At 52.6% G+C, this 20,585-nt stretch overlaps 2 protein-coding genes across 2 annotated transcripts; both read right to left on the bottom strand.

The window, feature by feature from the left end:
- Positions 1–5,331: 5,331 nt before the first annotated feature.
- On the bottom strand, positions 5,332–14,031 carry AMDHD2 (amidohydrolase domain containing 2). The gene is made up of 11 exons (XM_080942360.1): positions 13,895–14,031; positions 13,496–13,632; positions 13,277–13,416; positions 8,048–8,102; positions 7,736–7,948; positions 7,570–7,658; positions 7,342–7,486; positions 7,163–7,270; positions 6,950–7,018; positions 6,085–6,186; positions 5,332–5,564 (listed from the first exon to the last, which is right to left on the bottom strand). Exons 1-11 carry the CDS (start codon positions 13,975–13,977, stop codon positions 5,476–5,478), a joined length of 1,230 nt encoding a protein of 409 aa, XP_080798486.1. The 5' UTR covers positions 13,978–14,031; the 3' UTR covers positions 5,332–5,475.
- Positions 14,032–14,187: 156 nt separating this feature from the next.
- On the bottom strand, positions 14,188–18,948 carry ATP6V0C (ATPase H+ transporting V0 subunit c). The gene is made up of 3 exons (XM_080942134.1): positions 18,722–18,948; positions 15,015–15,198; positions 14,188–14,925 (listed from the first exon to the last, which is right to left on the bottom strand). Exons 1-3 carry the CDS (start codon positions 18,798–18,800, stop codon positions 14,721–14,723), a joined length of 468 nt encoding a protein of 155 aa, XP_080798260.1. The 5' UTR covers positions 18,801–18,948; the 3' UTR covers positions 14,188–14,720.
- Between the last annotated feature and the right edge of the window lie 1,637 nt (positions 18,949–20,585).

Raw genomic sequence — 20,585 nt, 5'->3', positions numbered from 1 at the left:
ATACACATACCCACCCACACACCCACCCACACATATACACATACCCACCCACACATACACACATACCCACCCACACACACACACATACCCACCCACACACACACACACACATACCCACCCACACATACACACATACCCACACACACACGCACACCCACACATACACATACCCACCCACACATACACACATACCCACCCACACATACACACATACCCACCCACACATATACACATACCTACCCACACATACGTCTTAAAGGCAATGGGCCTGTGACAGGAGCAGAGGGGGGATGGAAACAGAAGCCTGGAGGGCAGTCCTCAGTTTCCAGAATCTTCATGCAGCCAGCAGGCGAGACCTAAGCTAGACTTAACCAGGTAAACTCCTCTTACCTCTGTAAAGACAGGGCACCTGTGTGGATAACGTCTGCTGCCCACCTCAGCACAATGTCTTACCTGGCCTGGTACAGCTCATTGGTACCCAAGTTGAGGGAGAGGGACTGTCTGTCCCTTCCCACAAGTATCCTTGTATCTACAGAGTACCCTTGAGCTAAGTATGCAGTGGCTTGAAGTGACATTGTGAGGTCATGGAAGGGCAAGAGGATGATGGGAACCATCTTAGAAGGGGCTGGGAGATGTGTGGTGTGTACAGAGTGGTTCACGCCGTTTCACTCCCTTAAACAATCCTCATGTATGAGTGAAGAAACTGGAGTTCAGAGGTTAGGGCTGGAGAGATGGCTCAATGGTTAAGAGCACTGACTGCCCTTCCAGAGGTTCTGAGTTCAATTCCCAGCACCCACATAGTGGCTCACAACCATCTGTAATGGGATCTGATGCCCTTGTCCGGCGTGTCTGAAAACAGCAACGGTGTACTCATATAAATAAAATAAGATAAAAATCTTAAAAAAAGAAACTTTGACCAGCATAACACACCCGGACTATTATATACTTTCTGCTATGTAACAAATTACCCTCAAAACATTACCTCAATATGTTTTGGAGTTAGGAGCTCAAAAGTGGCCCAGATCTTCGGTTAGGCCTGTGTTTTAAACCCAATGTTGGGATTCTGTAAACCCCACCTCTCAGTTACCTAGCAACAGCCAGGTATACCCCACCCCTCAATTACCCAGCAGTGGCCAGGTATGCTCCGCCCCAGTGACCTGACACTATAAAAGGAGCTGCTTGACCCCTCCTCTCTCTCTTGGCCTCTCCTGCCCTTGTGCTCTTGCAGCCTCCCTCTTCCCTTCCCTTCCCCCCTCTCTCCCACGTGCTCATGGCCGGCCTCTACTCCTCTACTTCTCTCTCTCTGCCTCTACCACCCTCTTAACTCTCCCATGACCTGAATAAACTCTATTCCTTACTATACTGTTGTGTGGCTGGTCCCTCAGGGAAGGGATTCCCAACATGGACCCCTCAGAGGCATCTCCCTTGCCCTCAGGCCTCGCCGCACCTCCATGGGCCATATGCCCCCCACTCTCTTCATCCTTCCCCTAACACCCAATCCTTGTAGAGGCAGGAGGGTCCCAGTTCAAGGGTAGTCTCAGAAAACACAGCAAGCTTAAGGCTGTGCTGTGCTAAAAAAGACTCTATCCCCCAATTCAAAAAAAAAAAACAAAACAAAACAAAAACAAAAGTCCCAGTTATTGTTGAGAGATCTAAAAGCTTGTGTGGAGTTGCTACAGAGGTAGGCTGCAGACCTCACCTCCTCCCACATAAGTGACCTCAATCACCTAAGAGGTGATTATGCCTGCCAGGTTTACTGCATCTCCCCAACAAGGGCTTCCACCCGGAAAACTCTCCACGTAAAGTATGTTCACTTTGACAAAAGAATTGACAAACAACACTAAAAGTAAATTGCAATCTGGGTCAGCGACACCCTGGCTACTAACACAGGGGTAGAGAGGATCCCCTGGAGTCCCCCTGTACTCTTCCCATACCCGGGCCCTCCAGACGGCCGGACAAGGGACCCTGAAAGGAAGGGAAAGATTCAGTGGTGCCGCAGGTCGTGCTTGGTGCTACAGGTGTGCTGACTGAGATTACAAACGGACTCTGCCCGTTTGCTCCTCTAGCCACGTCCAAGGGTTTCACGCGTCCCACAGCTCCGTGCCTCGGACCACGAAGGACACTGATTGGCCCTTGCAAAAAAAGCCCTTCAGCGGTGGGCGTGACCGCCGCGGCACCCTGCTGCACCCACCCACCGCTGCGCTGAGCCGCTCCTCCAGCCTGCTGGTGCCTGCCTGCGTGGTTCATGTCGCCGGCCACACCCGACTCCAAATCGGGAGTAATTTCTGTCTCAGATGTCGTCAGCCGGTCTTACGAACACCATCTTGCCAGACACTGGAGGTAAAAGGACCCGATTGGGTCGTTTGGCGCGCGGGACTCAAACTCGAGTTCAACTGAACCTCGTCGGCCGCCAGGTGGCACCCATGCTCTCTGCAGTACCCGAGCGTTTGTCTCCCGGACACACTGGGTATAACAGGCTCCCTCCGCCAGGTGTCTCAGCTCCCCAACCTGTTCTGCACCCTACCACTACCGTGACTCAGCTGACCTTAGGGAGTGGCTGTCCCCCCAACCCACACCCACACCACAGGCATGTCTAAGGCAGTACCGCAATCACCTAAGGCTGGGGCGGCATCTGTGTCCCAGAAGCCCCAGGCTGAAGTAATTGGCACACCTTTCTGGGAATTGCCCTCCAGCCGCGCCATCAACAGGGTGAGAGTGATTGCAGTAGGAGACTAATGCCAATGACAAGTGTATGTCTGGAAAGGAAAAGCTCTGGAGGTGATGGTGTGGTGAGTGCACACAGCTCCAGAACTTTACACTTAAGAATGGTGAAGTGGGGCTGGAGATGGCTCAGTGGTCAAGAGTACTGCCTGCTCTTCCAGAGGACCCTGGTTCAATTCTCAACACCCATGTGGCAGCTAATGGGGATCCAATGCCTTCCCAGGCACTGCATAGTACCTGTGTGGTGCTCAGACATGAATGCAGGCTGAGCGCCTACACACGGAATAAAATGAAAATTTAAGAGAATGGTGGTGGCGTAGGCGGAAGCACTACTCAGTTTGCTGAGACTGAGCTGCCTAGGCTGGCCTCCAACTTGATATACAGTTAAGGTGAGCTTTGAACTCCTGGTCCTCCTGCCTCTGCCTTCCAGAGAATTGCAATCATGCACAACTATGCTGAGCAACTTTGCACTTTTAAAAGATTTGTTCTTATTTCTAACTATACGTATATGAGCATGCCTTTCATGTAGGGATGTACTGGTGCCCTCACAGGCCAAAAGAGTCAGAGCTTCCTGATCCTGACACAGGTGCACAGCCGTCTCTCCAACCGTCTTAATTTTGAGACAGGATTTTCTCTGTGTAGCCCTGGATGTCCTAGAACTAACTCTGGAGACCAGGCTGGCCTCAAATTCAGAAGTCTTCCTGCCTCTGCCTCTCAAGTGTTGGAATGCCCGCTTTAAAAAATAGAATAAAAACAATAATCCAAATTCCTACAGCAGCTGCAGAGCCACTGACCCGTCTCCGAGTTGTGTTCTGCCAATAGACAAACCTGCTTGACTCTATCCTCTGCTGAAACAGTTTCTTCAGCCTCAAAACCTTCCCAGTGCTAGTTCCCATCAACTCTGTTGTAACACACAGCTCATTCATCTGAGCCCCTCCTGACACTCCATCCAGAGAAGCTGCATGAATCCAAACTGGATCTGGGCAGTCAGGGCCGGTTTTCTACTAGAACTAGAACTCAGGACCTTATATGCATGTCAAACTCTCTACTACCAAACTGCACCTTTATCTTTTAGACTGAGGCCTGGTCAACCTTCACGACGAGCTTGGGAGTGAGCTTCATGCTCTCCCTGTCCTTGGTGTTTGGCACACTCCAAGAGTTGGTCAGTCGTGGAGGGGTGGCTATGAGGCAGATCCAGGTTCTTACTTCTCCCCACTGAGGCTGCATCATGCTGGCTTTCTTGGGTCGACAGTGTACCTAGTGACTAGTGGGTGTGGCTGGTCCTCAAGTGCCCCTGCCCCAGTTACTCTCACCAGGCTGTTGCCCTCAGACAATGGGAAGCCCACATGCACCTTATTTTCATTTTCTTCCTTCCCCTTTTAAAATACTATTTCAAGCTTTGGCCTGAAATCAGTTCCTTCGATGGGACTTACATACAAGTGACCTGGGACATCTGTTTGCAACCTCCTGTTCTAAGGTATGATGTATCATTACATGACAGGGGGAAAGACTCACCTACCTATCTCAGGACCCTAATGCCAAATGGAAGACGCATTTCCAGACCTGACCTCTAACCTCTGGCACACACTCACACATCTCAGTCATTCTTAGAGTCCAAAGAATCCCCAAAGCTTGCAATGACATTCACCAAGTGAGAGGAACTCAAGCTAGGGTGATCTTGCTCAGGTGAGCCTAACAGGGCAAACAGAGCCACAAGGCCCAGAGCTGCCCACAAACCCTAGCTAGGGTATGCCACAGCCACCAAACAGGAGAAGGAGGCAAGGCTTGTCAAAGCCACTGGGGTCTTTGAAAGAAGATGTCAGCCACAGGGAATGGAGCTTGTGATTCTCCAAGAAGGTGCTAGGCAGGTCTGGCAGGTCAGAGAGCAGTGGGTGGAGTCCTAGGCCCAAATTGGAGGCCCTTAGGGACCCATTCCTGCATTCACTGCAAGGTGACCCTAGGCCCCAAGGCCAGCATAGATAAACATGAATGTTGCAGCAGAGAGCCCGGAGCTATGGCCTCCATTTTGTCTACTTGGCTCAGGGTCAGCCACCCATTACTGTCTCCAGTCTCTTCTAGTGGCTTCCCTCCAACACCCCCAACCCACTTCCAACCTTAACACCTTCCTGGGGGTCTACAGGCCTCAAAACAGATCTTTTGACCTACAAAGAAGGTCCCATACAGCATCCAATTCCTCCTGCCTAGGGTCACCTAGCAGTGAATGCAGGAATGGGTTCCCTAAGGGCCTCCAATTTGGGCCTAGGACTCCACCCACTGCTCTCTGACCTGCCAGACCTGCCTAGCACCTTCTTGGAGAATCACAAGTTCCATTCCCTGTGGCTGACATCTTCTTTCAAAGACCCCAGTGGCTTTGACAAGCACTGCATCCTTCCCATGTTTGGTGGCTGTGGCATACCCTAGCTAGGGTTTGTGGGCAGCTCTGGGCCTTATGGGCTCTGCTTGCTCTGGTAGACCCACCCGGGACCAGGAAGTTAAACCCCATCCCAGGTCTCAGGGCAACTGCAGAAACACTAGCAGCCCGCTGAACACAGGCATTACTCAAAGCATGACTCGGAGAAGGCAAGTCCCGCTGTCTGTATTTATCCGAGCCACTGCCTGCCTCCGGGAGCGGTGAGTGAGGTTCTGAATTAGACATGGGGCAGGGCTCCCAGCCTGCTCCTTGGAGACCAGCTCCGTGGACTGCCTGGCCTGTCAGTGTCCAGCTGGAGCCAAGCGTCCTTTCCAGCTCCTCTGTCACGGTGCAGTTTCCTCTGCCTGCCACACCAGTTCACCAGAGATGTAAGTGGCCTGGACATGGAGTGTGTCATCGAGCACCACGAAGTCTGCGGTGGAAGCACAGGGGGAGGGGACAGCAGAGTCACTCATACCCCTACTGTGGAGTCACCCCCACAACTGAGCCTAGTAGGAAAATTAAGGCCCAGGAGCATGATGTGGACTGGTAGGGGAGCTGGAAGCAAGAGTGTCACTTTGGCACAGTTGGGGACAAGTGATCCCTGTGGCCCTCATGTGGCCTAATATTATATGCCAGAAAGCCAGGCTAAAAGCCAGTGTGGTAGCACAAGCTTGTAATCCTAGAACTCAGGAAGCTGAAGCAGGAGAATTACCATGACTACATCTATAGGGGACTGCAGGCAAGCCAGGGCTACATAACAAGACCCTGTCTCAAAAACAAAACAAACAAAAGAGTAAGGGCCAGCCAGGAGATGGCAGAATGGGTAAAGGCATTTGCCTCCAAGCCTGACTTAGTTTGATCCCTGGGACTCACAGGGTAGGAAAGAACCAACCATAGTAAGTTGTCGGTGGTAGAGTGGCCCCGGACTCAACCCCTACATGGGGACTCACCTGCATCAGCACCAAAGTTCAGGCTCCCCTTGGTCTTCTCCAGCCCCAGCAGCTGGGCAGGGTGAAGGGATGCAGCTTCCAGAGCCGACTCCACACTACAGCCTGCTCAGAAATACACCATGGTGAGCATCTACAGCCCTTCCCGTGAGCAAGTCTGTAGCAGCTTAGGACAGTCCCTCACGCCCCTAGCCATGGAAGACACTGCACACCCCTCCCTTCTCCAGCCCTGCAGTGAACCTATCCTTTCAAAAGACTAGACATGGGATACCAGTTAGGGAGTATTCAACATTGTATGGTCATAGACCCTCTTGCCTACTTCTAATAAAAAAGCCATACCTGGGTACCAGGTCACTAACGAAGCTACCAAATGGGGCCCTGCACTCTGTGCAAGGCCTAACCTGAAGCCCAGTGACCACATTCCCTTTACTGTATCACTTCTTGCCAGGATACGATCTGATGTTGCCACATTCAGAGTGAAACTCACCCTTGAGATGCTGCCAGCTATCTGGGAGATCCCTGCAGAACCTGCTTGAAGCCCCAGGAAGCCACTTTACTCCACCCCATCCATACTGCCCCTGCAGATTCCCACTGTCCCACAGGCCCAGGCCTCGGTCTTTCTATGAGCAATGTGACCCTGCTCCTCCACCAGGTCACAGCTTCACTGTTCACCGTCATGACTCCAGTGACTGGCTGCATGCACACCACCCTTCCATAGCCCGAGCTCTATTTGGGAATGACCATGGTCACACCTCCTGGTGTCCAGGTAGTTAAAGGATGTCAGCACAGAGCTCCGATCACCCTGCCTTCTAACTCCCTCTAGGTACAGCCTCTACTCTCAGACACCCAGCAACACCAGCCAACTGACCTGTGGCCTGCAGGAAATGCCGGATGCAGACGTCCATGGGGGCTATGCTGCCGCTTAGTGTCTTGGTGCCTTGAATGCAGAAAGGCCAGAATTGGGTGAGGGAGTTGCTGTGGGACTGGAAGCCCGGTAGGCATACAGGGCATATCCAAGTTCTGCCCCCATTCCAGGGAGAAGCCAAGAGACTATACGTACGTGGATCCAGGAGTCACTCACCTGCAATGTAGGCTATTAGCCCATCTACCTCCACCTCTTGCTGTCCCAGCGTATGGCGACCATTGCCCAAGCCCAGGGCAGGGACAGCATCAGTGACCAGCACCAGCCCTGGGGGAGGAGGTGGCTCAGAACCTGGACAGCTGGTATCCTTACCTGCCCTACCCTGCCCAGCTACTCACCCTGGGGATGGGCCCGGTGAGCAATTCGTAGAGCCGCAGGGTTAGTGTGTATGCCATCGGCAATCATCCCATAAAAGATGCAGTGGCCTGGGGGTAGCTGGTCACTGGTCAGAAGCCCTACTATGCCTGGGTCACGGTGGTGGAACTGAGCAGGGCAGGAGGGAATAACTGAGTGACAACAGTGGCCACCGAGTCCCCTTACACCCAGGAGTAGGCACTGACACTCACAGGCAGCATGGCATTGAAGAGGTGAGTGATGAAGGTGGCCCCGCTCTGCACTGCCGCTTCCGCAGCCCGCAGGTCAGCCACTGAGTGCCCTGCATGGGGGACCTGAGATCAGCTTCTGCAGCTGCAGAGAACCATGAGCAGGCAACCCGGACGAGAGGCCTCTTACCCAGAGACACACGGATGCCCTGGGCTGTCAGTGCCTGGATCACTTCATGGCTCCGGTCTAGTTCAGGGGCAAGCGTCACAATGCAGACGTTGTCCAGGGGCCCATATGTGGCCAACACATCATGGAAAGCATTGGCTTCAAAGGAGCGGAGGTAGGCCTCAGGGTGCGCACCCCGCTTTTCCCGGCTGATGAATGGGCCCTCCAAGTGCACCCCTGAGGGAAGGGACAAAGGTGGTTCTAGCAGGCATTCCCACCTAGTAGCCCCACTCCGCCCTTCCCAATTGGGCAGTTTGAAAGGAGTTGACCACTCACCGAGGACCCCTGCCCCATGGGGACCTCCACTCTTCACAGGGATCTGAGGAAGGACCTGGGGGGAACCAGCTGTTAAAGCCCTGCCCCCACAGCCCAGCACCCAGAGGCCACAGCCCAACCAAGGTCAGATCCTCAGTGTTTAAGCCCCTGACCCAGCCCAGCCCCACTGTCCTTCCCCATAGGTGCTGAAGATGGATGAGGCCCCCCTCCCCCAGCGCTCAGGTGAAAGAAGACATGACAACAGGGAATACTTGTTGACCCACCCTGAGGGCTGGGAGGTGAAAGCATTCCCAGGCCACAAAAAAAAAATGAGTAGAGGCACCAAGAACTGCTCTAACCTGCTCTGGCCTTCAAAGTGACTTCTGCCAAATAGCTAGAGTAGCCAAACCCTTGAAAACAAAAGGACCACAGCTTCCCTAAGCTGCAGAAGAAGGGAATAGGGACGGGGTGGCATGGTAGAAGACAGGGTAGAAGCTGAGAGCTGGAAGCTAAGGAACTCAGTGCAGCCCAGTCCATTTTGATCAGGATGGTCACAGCCTTAGCAAAGAATGAGCAGCACTTACTTGGCCTTGGAGATGACCCAGTGTAGCCAGAACCCTCCCTCCAGACCCTTCAGCTACACAAGTCCTCAGGCAAAACAGTGATACCCTCCCTCAGAATGTCCCATTTCCAGTATAAGTAAAGGGCCTTTAAGCCAAGTATGGTAGTGCGCTCCTATAATCCTAAATACTTGGCAGGTAGAGGCAGGAGAGCAGGGCAGCCTCGGCTACTTAAATAGTTCAGGACTAGCCTAGGCCACATGATACCTACCCTGTCTCAAATTAAACCAAACCAAATCCGCACTTAGATCTGAGAACACAGAGCGAGAGAGGAGCAGTCAGAGTCTAGGAGACAATTAGGTGGACTTTGGACACATCTCAGAGAGAGAGAGGACTTAGAAAACTTAGACCTCACAGGGCTGTCACCATGAGATGGGCTGGGACAGGGTTGGGAAGAAGCCTCAGCGGAGGCAAGTGAGGTGAATGAAAACAATGGGATTATGTTCTTCAGGCTCTGAGAACAGCTAAGCCCCTTCTGAGTAAAACAAGAGTCTACCAGGCTCTTCCCAGAGACAAGACCTGAGCAGCACAAGTAGGGGTGCCCCACAAAGCTCCTCCAAAAGGCTAGGTGTTCCTAGTGGCTTGCTAATGCCAGGCATTAAGTAGAGCCCACATTGAATTCCCCAAGAAGCAGAGGAAGGAACGGCAAGATGACCAGACCAGTAGTGACAACATGCCAAGAGGAGGTACAAGAAAAAGCCAACACTGATACCCTCTGGCAATGAGATGCCTTCTATCCATGAAGCCAACAGGATGTCAGAGAGCGACACAAGCTCCTCAAAACTCAAAGGTATGCAAGAATCCCATGGGCTTAACTCCAAGACAGAAGCTGAGGAAACGTCTAGAAAGTGGGGCCAAGAAGAAAGAAGGTGAGAAAAAAACCTAGAAAGCCCAACACAGAGTGACAGGGACATGGAAAACAGTCACCAAGGAAACAACTCAACAGAAGAAACTTGGAGCTTCAAGTCCAACTTCCCACTATGTCCAGCAGAAAGCAAAACTGATAAACACCCTATCCCCACGAGCAACTCCCTGAGAGGTCAGGTCTAGGGTCAAAGAAAGAGCTTGTAAGCTTCTGGAGAGAAAGTGGTCACTCACAATGGATCAGAAAACAAGCAGATGCCTTCCTACTTTCTAGCTACAACATAAGTCTAGATGAGTAGGCGCAGGCCAGACACAATGTCACATGCCTCCAGTCCCAGCACTCGGGAGGCAAATGTAGGATCTTCGAGTTCAAGGCCAGCCTGGTCGGTATGGAGAGTTCTAGAACAGACAGGACTACATACACAAAGAGTTGGTCTTAAGAAAGAAACAAACAAAAAAAGATAGTGGACATAGCTTTTCACCTCTAGAGTAGTTGGGTGTAGTGGTGTGTATCTGCTGTCCCCCATACACGGATCACCTGAGCCCAGGAGTTAGAGATCAGTCTACAATAGAGCAAGGCCCTCTCTCAAAATAAAAAGGGTAAAGTGCTACTCACTGGATCCCGGTAGTTTGGGGCTTAGAGATGCACAGCATTGGTAGAGTACCTATTTGTAAGATTGCACTTACAGTGCGCAATCCTTGGCACCATAGACATGTTTAGTTTATGAGTGCTTGCATATATGTTTATAAAGCCACATGCGTGCCTGGTACCTGTAGAAGCCAGAAGACAGTGGCAAATTCCCTGGAATTTCCCATTTTCCCAGTGTAGGGGGATACCAAGGCGCTGAGGTGGGAGAGGGTGGTTGGGAGAGGGAGCATCTTCATGGAAGCAAGGGGAGGGGAGATGGGAGTAGAGGGAAAGGGGATGACATTTGAAATGTAAATACAGAGAATATATTTTTAAAAACTCCCTGGAACTGGATTTCCAGGCAGGAAGGAGCCACATTATATGGGTGTTGGAAATCAAACCTGAGTCTATTGCAAGAGCAAGTGTCCTTAGCTGTTTGCTAGACCCAAACACAACCTTCTTACCTTCACCTCTAATCCAAACCATGAATCAGGAGAACCAAGCTAGGAGTGGAGGGACATACCTTTAATCTCAGCACTCAGAAGGTGAGAAAAGCTGACCTCTGTGGGTTCTAGGACAGCCTGGCCTACATAGTGAACTCTAGGGGCTGGAGGCGTGGCTCAGCAGTAAAGAGCACTGACTGCTCTTCCAGAGGTTCTGAGTTCAATTCCCAGCAACCACATGGTGGCTCACAACCATCTGATGCCCTCTTCTGGTGTGTGTGAGGACAGCTACAGTGTACTCATTTATAATAAGTAAACACAGTGAACTCCAGGACAGCCAGGACTACCCAGAGAGAACCTACCTCACAAACAAACAGAGAATAAAGGCAGGGCTAGAGGGATGGCTGAGTGCTTAAAAGCATGTACTACTCTGCAGCAGAGGACTGGGTTCAGTTCCCAGTACCCACTACTCACATGCAGACATGCAAGCCTACATAGAATTAAAAACGATTAATCTTTCAAAGAAGCAGCAGCAGCTACTATCACCTGCAGGTGACTTAATATCCAAAAACCAAGAGCCAGGCGTGATAGTATGTGGGAGGCTGATACAAAGGGTCAAGACTGGCCTCAACTACAAAAACGATCTGGGCTCTTTGAGTCCGTGGCTCAAAGCAAATAAAAACAAAACAAAAACAGGTAAAATGGCTGAGTGGGTAAAACGCACTTGCCACCAAGCTGCCTCATGACCTGAGTTTAATTCCCAGGATCCACAGGATAGAAGGAGAGCTATGATGCCCACAAGTTGTCCTGACTTCTGCCTGCATCCCATGCACTGCACACATGCGAGCCCACGAGTGTATACACACACACACACACACACACTCGCACACACACACACGGAGCCGCCCACGAGTGCATGTGCATGTACACACACACACAGACACACACGCACACATGCACTGTTTTCTAAAGGAGCACCTTGAAAGGCAAAGTGAGAGAGCGTGCAGCAGAGACGACTGGATAAGTGAGGCTGGAGGGGAAGGGGTGGGCAAGATGGCAGACATCCTGTCCGAGGTGCCTGACCATCATCAGCTAACAGAACTGAAGCAGAAAACGAAGCGTCACATCTGTCTTCTTGAAGCAGAGCTAGAAGAATAAGCCTCAGGGAACGAGCAGAAGGTTTTGACAAACTGGACCTTGGTGAAGATACCCAAGCTGTACCTAGACAAGTGGACAAGCCCCTCGGTGAGAAGCGGCCCTAGAGGAAGTTAGGGAACGTAGTAGGGGAAGATGTGTGAGGACAGGGTCTCCTGATTTCTAACACAACAGGGTATTACGTTTTTATGCTCAGAGTCCAGTCTTGGCCATCACTTCCTATCTGCCTCTTTAGTTTAAAAGGGTTATTTTTGAGAGTCTGTGAGGTACTTGGACTACAGTGGGGTACCAGGAAGAAAAGTTTAGGACTGTTAGCCACTATTCCCTCCTACTGAGGGAGAGCAACAGCCTTGCACCATGCCAGTGAAACCTGCTGCAAGAGGGAAAGCTCAGTGGTGCTGACGGCTAATGGGAGAGCAAGGCCTTCCTGGAAGAGCCTGGGAGGAGAGGGGACACCTGCAGGAATGCGCCTGGGGGAAAGAGAAGCAGCTTAGCTGGTAGGAAAGGAATGTTGTAGAGAAGCGGGCACATCCTGTCACCTTCATGGGTGACTCTGGGTCTTGCCAGAGATCAGCTGGAGAGAACCAAGTGCCACTCTGCAGTAGGACAATAGGTTGCCTTTGTAACAGCGGAGTGCGAGAGCTGTGGGAAACCAGAAAGACATCCCTAGTTGACATTCAAGGAATGCTTAACACTGTCAACCCCCACTGACTGCTCTCACAGTTTACTGACTGTTTAATGAAGTTGAGGCTGAGAAGTGAGGTTGTCTCAAGACTGCCAAGGGCTGCAAGTCAAGAGGCCAGCCCACACTTAACACCCACAGCTCCCTCCTCTGAGTCTATGTCTGTACACCCAGCTAGGAAGCCACGGGCAATCACGCACTCCCTGATCCTGTCCTGGAATTAAAACTGACTGAGACGATTGACAACAGGTACAGAGAGAATCCATTCAACCACACTTAACAGCATTAATTTACTAAATTCGTCGATTGCATTGCGTAAGAGAATACCGTGTTTTTAAAGCAAGTGTTCAGGACTAAGGGATAAGTCTGCAGCTCACACACAAACTACTTTTGAACGGTGCTGGTGACAGCAACCTAAACAGGCTTAGTTAAAACTGGGGAAACCTTGGGAAAGCCTTATAAGAAAATTGGAACAAAGACAACAGACCTCCTTCTAAGATAGAAGGTGGAAGGGTGAGGACAGAAGCCAGTACACAGGAACAGCAGCTCTTTCTGAAAGGCTTGTTCACGTGAGTCACCTAACACAGGCAGGTTAGGGAGGAAGAGCCAGACAAGAGACAATGGCTGTGGCAGAATTCCAGGCAACCTTAGTTCAGCAGGCCCACAGGCCGCCTACGGGGCGTTGGGAGGGCGTGGCGGATAAGAATGGCGACAGGAAATATGAGGACTACTGCACTGGCCCAAGTGAAACAGAGGAGGAACCCCTCAGACCCAAGTACAGGAAGACCAGACTCAGGTTAAGGAAATGGTACAGCCCTGAGAGCCCCTTTGCTTAGGGGTAGAGCAGCCAGATCTCACCTTGTGATAAACCTCTGGTGGGGAGGTGACCAGGGTGGGACAGAAGGAGGTGACACCGTGGGCCAGGAGCCTCCGGGCCACTAGGGCGACCCCCGAACCCACGTCCTCCGTGGCCTTGGAGAAGTCAACACCAAATCCACCTGCGGCCACAGAAAACAAGGGGGTAGCACAGTGCTCAGAGCTCCTCCCCTGGGTTCCCTGGCCCAAGCCAGGCCGCACCGTTGATCTGCACATCGATAAAGCCGGGCGCCAGGATGCGGCCTCCGCAGTCCCGCTGCTCATCGGCCACACGCCTCTCCTCAAAAAACAGCTTCTCTGGGTCCAGGATTCGGCCCCCGCGCACCCACAGATCCTCCCTGAGGACAGAGCAGTAGGCACTTGGGTCACCACTAGGCCCTAGAACCAATACCTAGTTCTAGCACCCAGCTTGTCCCTGAACCCACTATTCTACTTGGTCTCGGCCACACACCCACGATAGACCCGCCCTCCACATCCCTGGGTCCCCGACACAGCTGTCTCTCTCAGGGCTTATGCCCTACACTAGCCCCATCCCTGCACCCCACACTGGTGTATCATCAGTTCTGTACCCAGCCCAACCCTGCACCATGCAGCCCAGACCTGAGCAGCGTGCCGCCGCGCAGAATGCGGCAGTTGGTGAACTGGAGCACCGGGGCCCACGCTGCGCACTGCCCGCTACGCATCGTGAGTCGTGCGGAACCCAGCGAGCTTTGGGCGCAGGCCGGCAGTGCCCGGAGCAGCGGTAATCAGAAGCCGAGCCAGGACGCACCACGTGACTCTCAGCTGAAGGGGCTGTCACGTGGCTGCCGGGCCCACGTGATACCAACCACGTGATGTAGGAACCCTCCCAGGCCGGCCCACTCCACCCACAGAAGCGCCGGTACACAAGCCAGTCACATCCGAGAGCTTTTATTGGACACAGCTGGGAGCCAGCTCTGAGGAAGCACTCTACCCTCCACCCTGGCTGGTCAGGGCTGGAGGGAGGGTGGCTCCATTCAAGGAGTCTCAGCAGCAAGAACCCCACAAGGCGACAGTCTAATGATTACTATATAGTTGGGAGACAGGGCTGCTCCACAGACGCATGAATAGGTCAAATCTTTTATAAATAAACATCCAGTGAAGAGAAAAATGACAACTCTAATTCATTCTTATACACAAGGCGCACTCTAGGGCGATGGGTGGGGCGACCAGAGGCGGACATCATCACTGGTCAAGGGCCTGGGTGGGAGATGAGTGGGCCCAGATGTCCACAGCACGGGGCAGCAGGGGCAAGGTGGGGGGCAACAGACAATGGGCACTAGGACACTGCACATTTACAAGACCAACTACTGAGGGGGCGACTGCCCGTGCATGTGTCAGGCTGTTCCTTCTGGAATGAGGAGGGGTGATCTTTACATCCTATCCTGTGACTGGTGGTGGAAAAAGACTACTTTGTGGAGAGGATCAGGGCCACGATGAGACCGTAGAGGCCAAGCACCTCTGCAAAGATGAGGATCAGGATCATGCCCACGAACAGTCGGGGCTGCTGGGCAGTGCCCCGAACACCAGCATCTCCGACGATGCCAATGGCAAAACCAGCAGCCAGGCCACTCAGCCCCACACTCAGGCCAGCACCCAGTTGAAGAAAACTCCTGGGGAGAGAAGAGATGCAGGTTATCAGCAAGCTGCCTGTCCACAGGAAATGAAGCCCTTTAACTGGGAGGAAGGACCCTGCACTCACCTGTAGAGGGTGATGCCGTCAGTCAGGGAGTTAGCGATGAGTACTGCCACCACCAGCCCATAGATAGCGATGATCCCAGCCATAACCACCGGGATGATGGACTTCATGATCAGCTCTGGCCTCATGACAGACATGGCTGCGATACCAGTGCCACTCTTGGCTGTGCCATAGGCAGCTCCCATGGCTGTGGAAGGAGAGATTAAGTGAGCCCAGAGTAGCATGGAAACTGCCTGGGAGCTTTCTGCATTCTGCTCCCCAAGTTACCACCCATTAGAGGAACTGAGGACAAGCAACCAAGCAAGAGCCTCCCCCCTCCCTTTGAAAAATACAGCCGTCACCACAGCCACTTCTCTTTCCACTAGCAGAGCCATACCCCCAACCTCCTGGTCTACTTCTGGCTGCAGTAGTTCCTGTGGTCATCAGGGGATCCTGCTTTGCTGTGAAACCAGACTTTGTTCCCTAGCATTCCACTTCCCTAGCTTGTGACCTCTGGCAAAAGTCACATGGAAGAGGCTGCTGGGAAAGCCTTGAGACTCTGACAATCTCTGTCCCCACACCCTAAACTCCAGGCACTTCCAGCATAAGAGGACTGTATCTTAGCTGCCAGGACAATGTCAATCAGTCCCTGCTGCAATGGGGCCTTCAAGCCCTCCCAGACTGGACAACAGGATTATTTTGTATCCTCTGATACTGTTCCCCTATTCCAACCTTTCCAAGATAGACTGCTACCCTTTCAGGACTTTGTTTCCCTCTCCTATCTTCAGATCTTGAACTCCAATTCTCATTTCTGCCACTTGTCCTCAGACCCTGTATGGCCATTCTGGGGGAAGTCATGTATAACTCGAGCCACTCCTCTATATAATTTATTGATCTTGTAGAGGAGCTACTCCAGGGGAGAAGGGTCTGAAAACAGATCACAGAAACAGACCAAGTAAATGGAGTCAGGAGGTGATATATTAAACAGCAGAGAAACACCAGGCAAAGGGCAAGAATCTTGACAGCACATTCAGACAACCAAGTCAGTGCTAGGTAAGATCAACTGCAAGAGGCAAAGGAGGACAGACAGCGCTTCTACATCATCCTTAGATGCCCAGACGCTGCCCAAAGACTTGCATCTTCAGTCCCTGAGTCCATTTCAAGAGATATTTCCTGGAACTGTCTGGTCACAGTGCATTTCTTGGGCCCTACTGGAAGCCAAATCCACGCTGAGCCATATCAGTACAAAAAGCGAATGTTCCAAGGGCTCACACTCCTTGAGGGCAGGCTTGTAAACACCAAGAATACAGGTTGCCATGCAGTACTGTGAAGGTGAGATCTCAACACATCTCTGGTCATGGAGCTGAGGATGGGTGAAAAGAAGACAGATGGTAGAAAACAGGGACACTGTCAGGGATCAGGGCAAAAGGAGAAAAAAAAAATTAGCGTAGGCCCAGACAGTAGCAGCTACCCAGAAGATGAAGCCTGATAGGGGCAGAAGGGAGACCTGCTGAGAATGCCCACAGAATGCAGCAGAGAGCAGGGTCTGGAGGCACTTCCAGGAAATCAAAGTATATAGGGAGGAAGTCACAGAAAATACAGAAAAGAAGCAACTGGCAGTTTCATGGAGAACATGATGAAGAAAGAACCAACAGGATATTTGTCATAAGAAAAAAAGGGAAGTTAAAATAGGAGCATGGAATGGAGGCCTCAAAGATGTGTGCAAACTTCATTTAGTTAAAGAACAATGGTCTTGAAACTTGGTGAGTTAAATCCAAGGACGGCAATGGGTCAGTCACCGAGTCGAAGCTTAGAGTTCTCCCAGCAGCAATATCAAAGACTGGGAGGATTTCTTTAGGTAACGGCAGGGCAAAGACATCCTACAGAATTGCATGCATAAAAGGAAAAAATGAAAGTCAGAGGTGATTCAACTGGCCGAGTAAGAGACTGAGAAGCTGGTGTGAGGGAGCAGACACTAGGGTCAGCCAAGGAAAGACCAGTAACACTCAGCTTCCAGCAGTGCAGAGACACCTGTTGGCCAGTGTTAGTGCATGCAGGGTCTTCACACAAGAGATTCAAGAAGCTGGGTTCAGAAAAGAACTCTGGACAAATTCAGAGTTGCAGGAACCATCCTGACAGCAGAACATGACCCACATGGTCAGGGATATTGTGTTCACTGAGGCTCCCTTACTATCTGAGTCACAGCAAGAAAATTTTGCTGGATTAATGTATGAATGAGTGACAAAAATTAATCCTAGGTGGCTAAACTAGGGGAACCTTTTAACATTCTGGGAGCACAGAGCAGAAGGAAAGGCTTGGCGGCCTTCTCTAAGGAGACCCAAAGTGTGGGGAGAGCAGCCGTAGAGTGAGAGAAGTCCAGGCCACATCAGCCACCACAAATGATCACTTACTCCAATGCTGTGGGTAGAACAGGCCTCTCTCAGCAGCACCTGACAGGCCCAGGCAGGGGGAGGTCACCAAGACAGACAACCCTCTACCCCACTCTGCACCCTACCTGCACCCTACAGGTGTTTACAGTCAACAGACACTGTTTGGTGTTCAAACTCACCAAGTACCTGCTCAGAGGACCAGCGGCTCCATTTGCCAGGTAGGGTGGGGCAGGGCAGGGCGAGGCCAGTTAAGCTAAAGACCAGACCTTCCAGGGGAGGCCCAGACCAGGCCAGACCAGTCCCCAGGGGCTGTGACTTACCTCCCTCAATCTCACATTCTTGGGTCTGGCCCAAAGGCTTTTCTCCCAGGAAGGCCAATTTTCACTAAATTCGACACTGAAGAATTGTCAAGGCCCAACTTCAAAAGCAAGGTGCCATCAAGAACCTTGCTAGGCTTTTCCTTCCCCGGGCAAGAAAAGGTCGCCCAGTTCCAGCCCCTCACCCCCCTAGAAGAGGAAGGTCATTCATTCACTCATCCATTCATTAGGTCTAGGACTGATGATCAAAGACTTAATCTTGTTGCTGGCACTCTAATGCCACCCCTTCACCCACCTCAAATCCCAGCTCCTCAGCAACCATCTACTCAAGTGCTCCTACCTAGGCCAAGCCCACTTCCATAGGCTCTAACCTGAGTCCTTGCAGGTTCCCAGGACCAACCCCTCAGTCCAGTTTTCCCAACCAACCCACACCGATGACAGAACTATTGGGAAACCGAGACAAGCCTCAACCGGAAACACCTGCCTCACCCAGGGTACAGACCCACCTGACCCCCGGCAGCCCGGCCGCCATAACAGCAGGGTTTGTGGACCTTAGCAGGGATCCAAGCTCCCTCTGGCCAAGAGGCCAGGGACTCCAGTCCTGAGCCTGTTCCCCGCCTACGGACTGGCGCCTTTCAAGATGTGATGTCACACCTGCCTGCAGAATGCGGGATGTGGAGCAGGCGCAGGAGAGGGCATAGGATCGCGCGCCGCCCCCCGCGCCCCCACCCCACCCTCATTCCTACTTCCCGGGACTAAGATGGCAGCCACACTGCCGCCCCACCCCCACAGAAGTGAGGCACAGGAGGCGGGTTGATAAGACCCGCAGCCTGATTAAGCCCCCAAGCCCTGTGCTCCATAAATTCATCTGTCCCCGCCGCCCCCCCAACCAGCGCCCCTACGGCAAGACACCCACATAGCTGGGAATGACGTCAGAGTGACGTCACGCCCAACCCCCAGTGAGCAGCGGTCTAGAGTCCCGCATCGCTTCGGGATCCCCTGCTCCTCCTGCTGCGATGCTCACCGCTGAAGATCATGGCGGACGAGGCGCCCATGACACCGAAAAACGAAGAATATTCGGGGTTGTTCTTGATGTCAGCCATGTCTGCAAGCGGGGAGAGGACAAGTTGTGAGGGTGGTGGCGGGTTAGGACGACGGGAGAGCGAGCGAGCAGGCGAGCGAAGATCCCCGAGGCGGCGGATGCGAAGGCGACCCCGCCAGTCAGGCGCTGCGCTCTAAATACCAGCACCGCAGAGCAAGATGGCGGCCGCGCTCGCGTCACATGATCTGGGCCCCGCCCCCATGGGCTGTACCACTTTGCGCCGGTGGGGGAGCGAGGCTCCAGGCTCGCCAGCCGCCCTTGGACAATGTATGGGCCCTGCCACCAGCCCGCGGGGCCCGGGGCCCAACGCTCGGCCTTGCCTGGGTCTTCGCTGGCCCACTGCTCCACGTCGACGTCTTCTCGAACCCTACCGCTTTGGGCCCACCGGCTCCGGGGGCGGGGCCGTAGCGCTCCATATTAGCATACAGGGTGGAGCAAATGATAGCCCGCCTTCTCTGCGGCTGCGCAGAGCTCAGCTGTGTTCGAATACCGGTGTTCTTTTTCCCTGTGTTCCCTGCTACGAATCTCAGGCACTCCTGCTGGATAAGACTCGGGTTAAAGCAGTGGCATCTAGCAGCACTACAGAATCCTATAACAGAAGAAATCCTTGTGTTGGGATTCGCTGTCTCCGTCAACCCCCAGGAATACCACGCCCCACCCCGCCGGGCTTTAAAGTGCAACAACCCTAGATGTTCTCTAGTCACCTTGTATACCTAGGCTCCTGCAGATTCAGGCCCACCGTCTTCCCTTTGATTCCGCGCGCGTGGGGGGGGGGAATCCCTCACCTGACCCCCCCTCCTCTTGCAGAGGGACCCTGACATTAGTTGAGGGGTGTCTACCCACAAAGACATAAGCATGACTTTTTTTATTTTAGTTTTGAGACAGGGTCTCACTGTGACGCTCTGGTTAACCTGGAATTTGCCATGTAGACCAGTCCTGTCTGCCTCTTGAGTGCTGGGGTTAAAAGCACCCTGCTCGATGGCCTGTCAGCATTGACACCTGTGAAAGAAAGGTAACCCAGATTTCTGAAAGTCTCAGAAAAACCTGCTGGTCATCCCAGCATCCATACAAGGCCCATACATGCAGGGCCTCTTTTCTAGACCGCTGATAGAGGACTGGTTTCACTAGCAATGGTGTGGCGCTGCCTTCCTAATACCCTTGTAGCAGCCTACGCACCCCAGCTGCCTGCCTGCCTTCTGCCTACCAACTCGGGCTGGCTAGTTTCCTTTATCCTTCCCTCGCGGTAGCCCTAAGCAGCCACTACCTGGCCTAGACCTCCCTTGAGGCTCAAGCTCCCAGAGGGCTCTCCAAGTGGTCTCAGGACTAATACCTCAACTTTTCCATGTAGGCAATGGAGACACCTTCCCATCCGGCTTCATACTCAGTCCTACTTTTCACAGCAGAAGACTCCGTTTCCCCTTCCCGCCTTGGCTGAACCGGGTCTACCACACTTTAAACTTGCCCATGGAAGAGCCTATGTCTTGTTTCAGAGAGGAGGCTACAGAAAGCACTTCCTCCGCCCCGCTCTTGCTCCATGCTGACTTTTGAAAAGAGGAATCTTCACTGTTGACCCCAAGTCTTCACCACGTCCCTTTCCAGCTCCTTGTCCTTGCCAAGGTCACACTTCCCTTCTAAGCCAGCACACTAGTCATGCGGGCAGGGCCTCCGTACTGCTATCTCCAGTGCTTCCTCCCTCTCCCTCTCTCTTTCTCCCTCTTGCCTAGATCCTGAAGAAGTCATAAGAGGGCGTCAGACTCCCTGGAGCTAGAGTTGCAGATGATTGTGA

This window comes from Micromys minutus (genome assembly GCF_963924665.1).
Source record: "Micromys minutus genome assembly, chromosome: 31".
In the NCBI taxonomy this organism is placed as follows: domain Eukaryota; kingdom Metazoa; phylum Chordata; class Mammalia; order Rodentia; family Muridae; genus Micromys; species Micromys minutus.
Note: the sequence above shows the minus strand (reverse complement) of the source record. Positions and strands in the feature narration are given on the sequence as shown.

What these genes read in the sequence shown, in the direction of transcription:
- AMDHD2 (XM_080942360.1), bottom strand. Translation starts at nt 13,977, where the DNA reads ATGCGTAGCGGGCAGTGCGCAGCGTGGGCCCCGGTGCTCCAGTTCACC. An exon ending in TATCGATGTGCAGATCAACG is followed by an intron (nt 13,417 to 13,495) that starts GTGCGGCCTGGC and finishes CTGTGGCCGCAG; the next exon opens with GTGGATTTGGTGTTGACTTC. An exon ending in TCACCGGGCCCATCCCCAGG is followed by an intron (nt 7,271 to 7,341) that starts GTGAGTAGCTGG and finishes CTCCTCCCCCAG; the next exon opens with GGCTGGTGCTGGTCACTGAT.
- ATP6V0C (XM_080942134.1), bottom strand. Translation starts at nt 18,800, where the DNA reads ATGGCTGACATCAAGAACAACCCCGAATATTCTTCGTTTTTCGGTGTC. An exon ending in GTCCGCCATGATCTTCAGCG is followed by an intron (nt 15,199 to 18,721) that starts GTGAGCATCGCA and finishes CTCCTTCCACAG; the next exon opens with CCATGGGAGCTGCCTATGGC. An exon ending in GACGGCATCACCCTCTACAG is followed by an intron (nt 14,926 to 15,014) that starts GTGAGTGCAGGG and finishes TTCTCTCCCCAG; the next exon opens with GAGTTTTCTTCAACTGGGTG.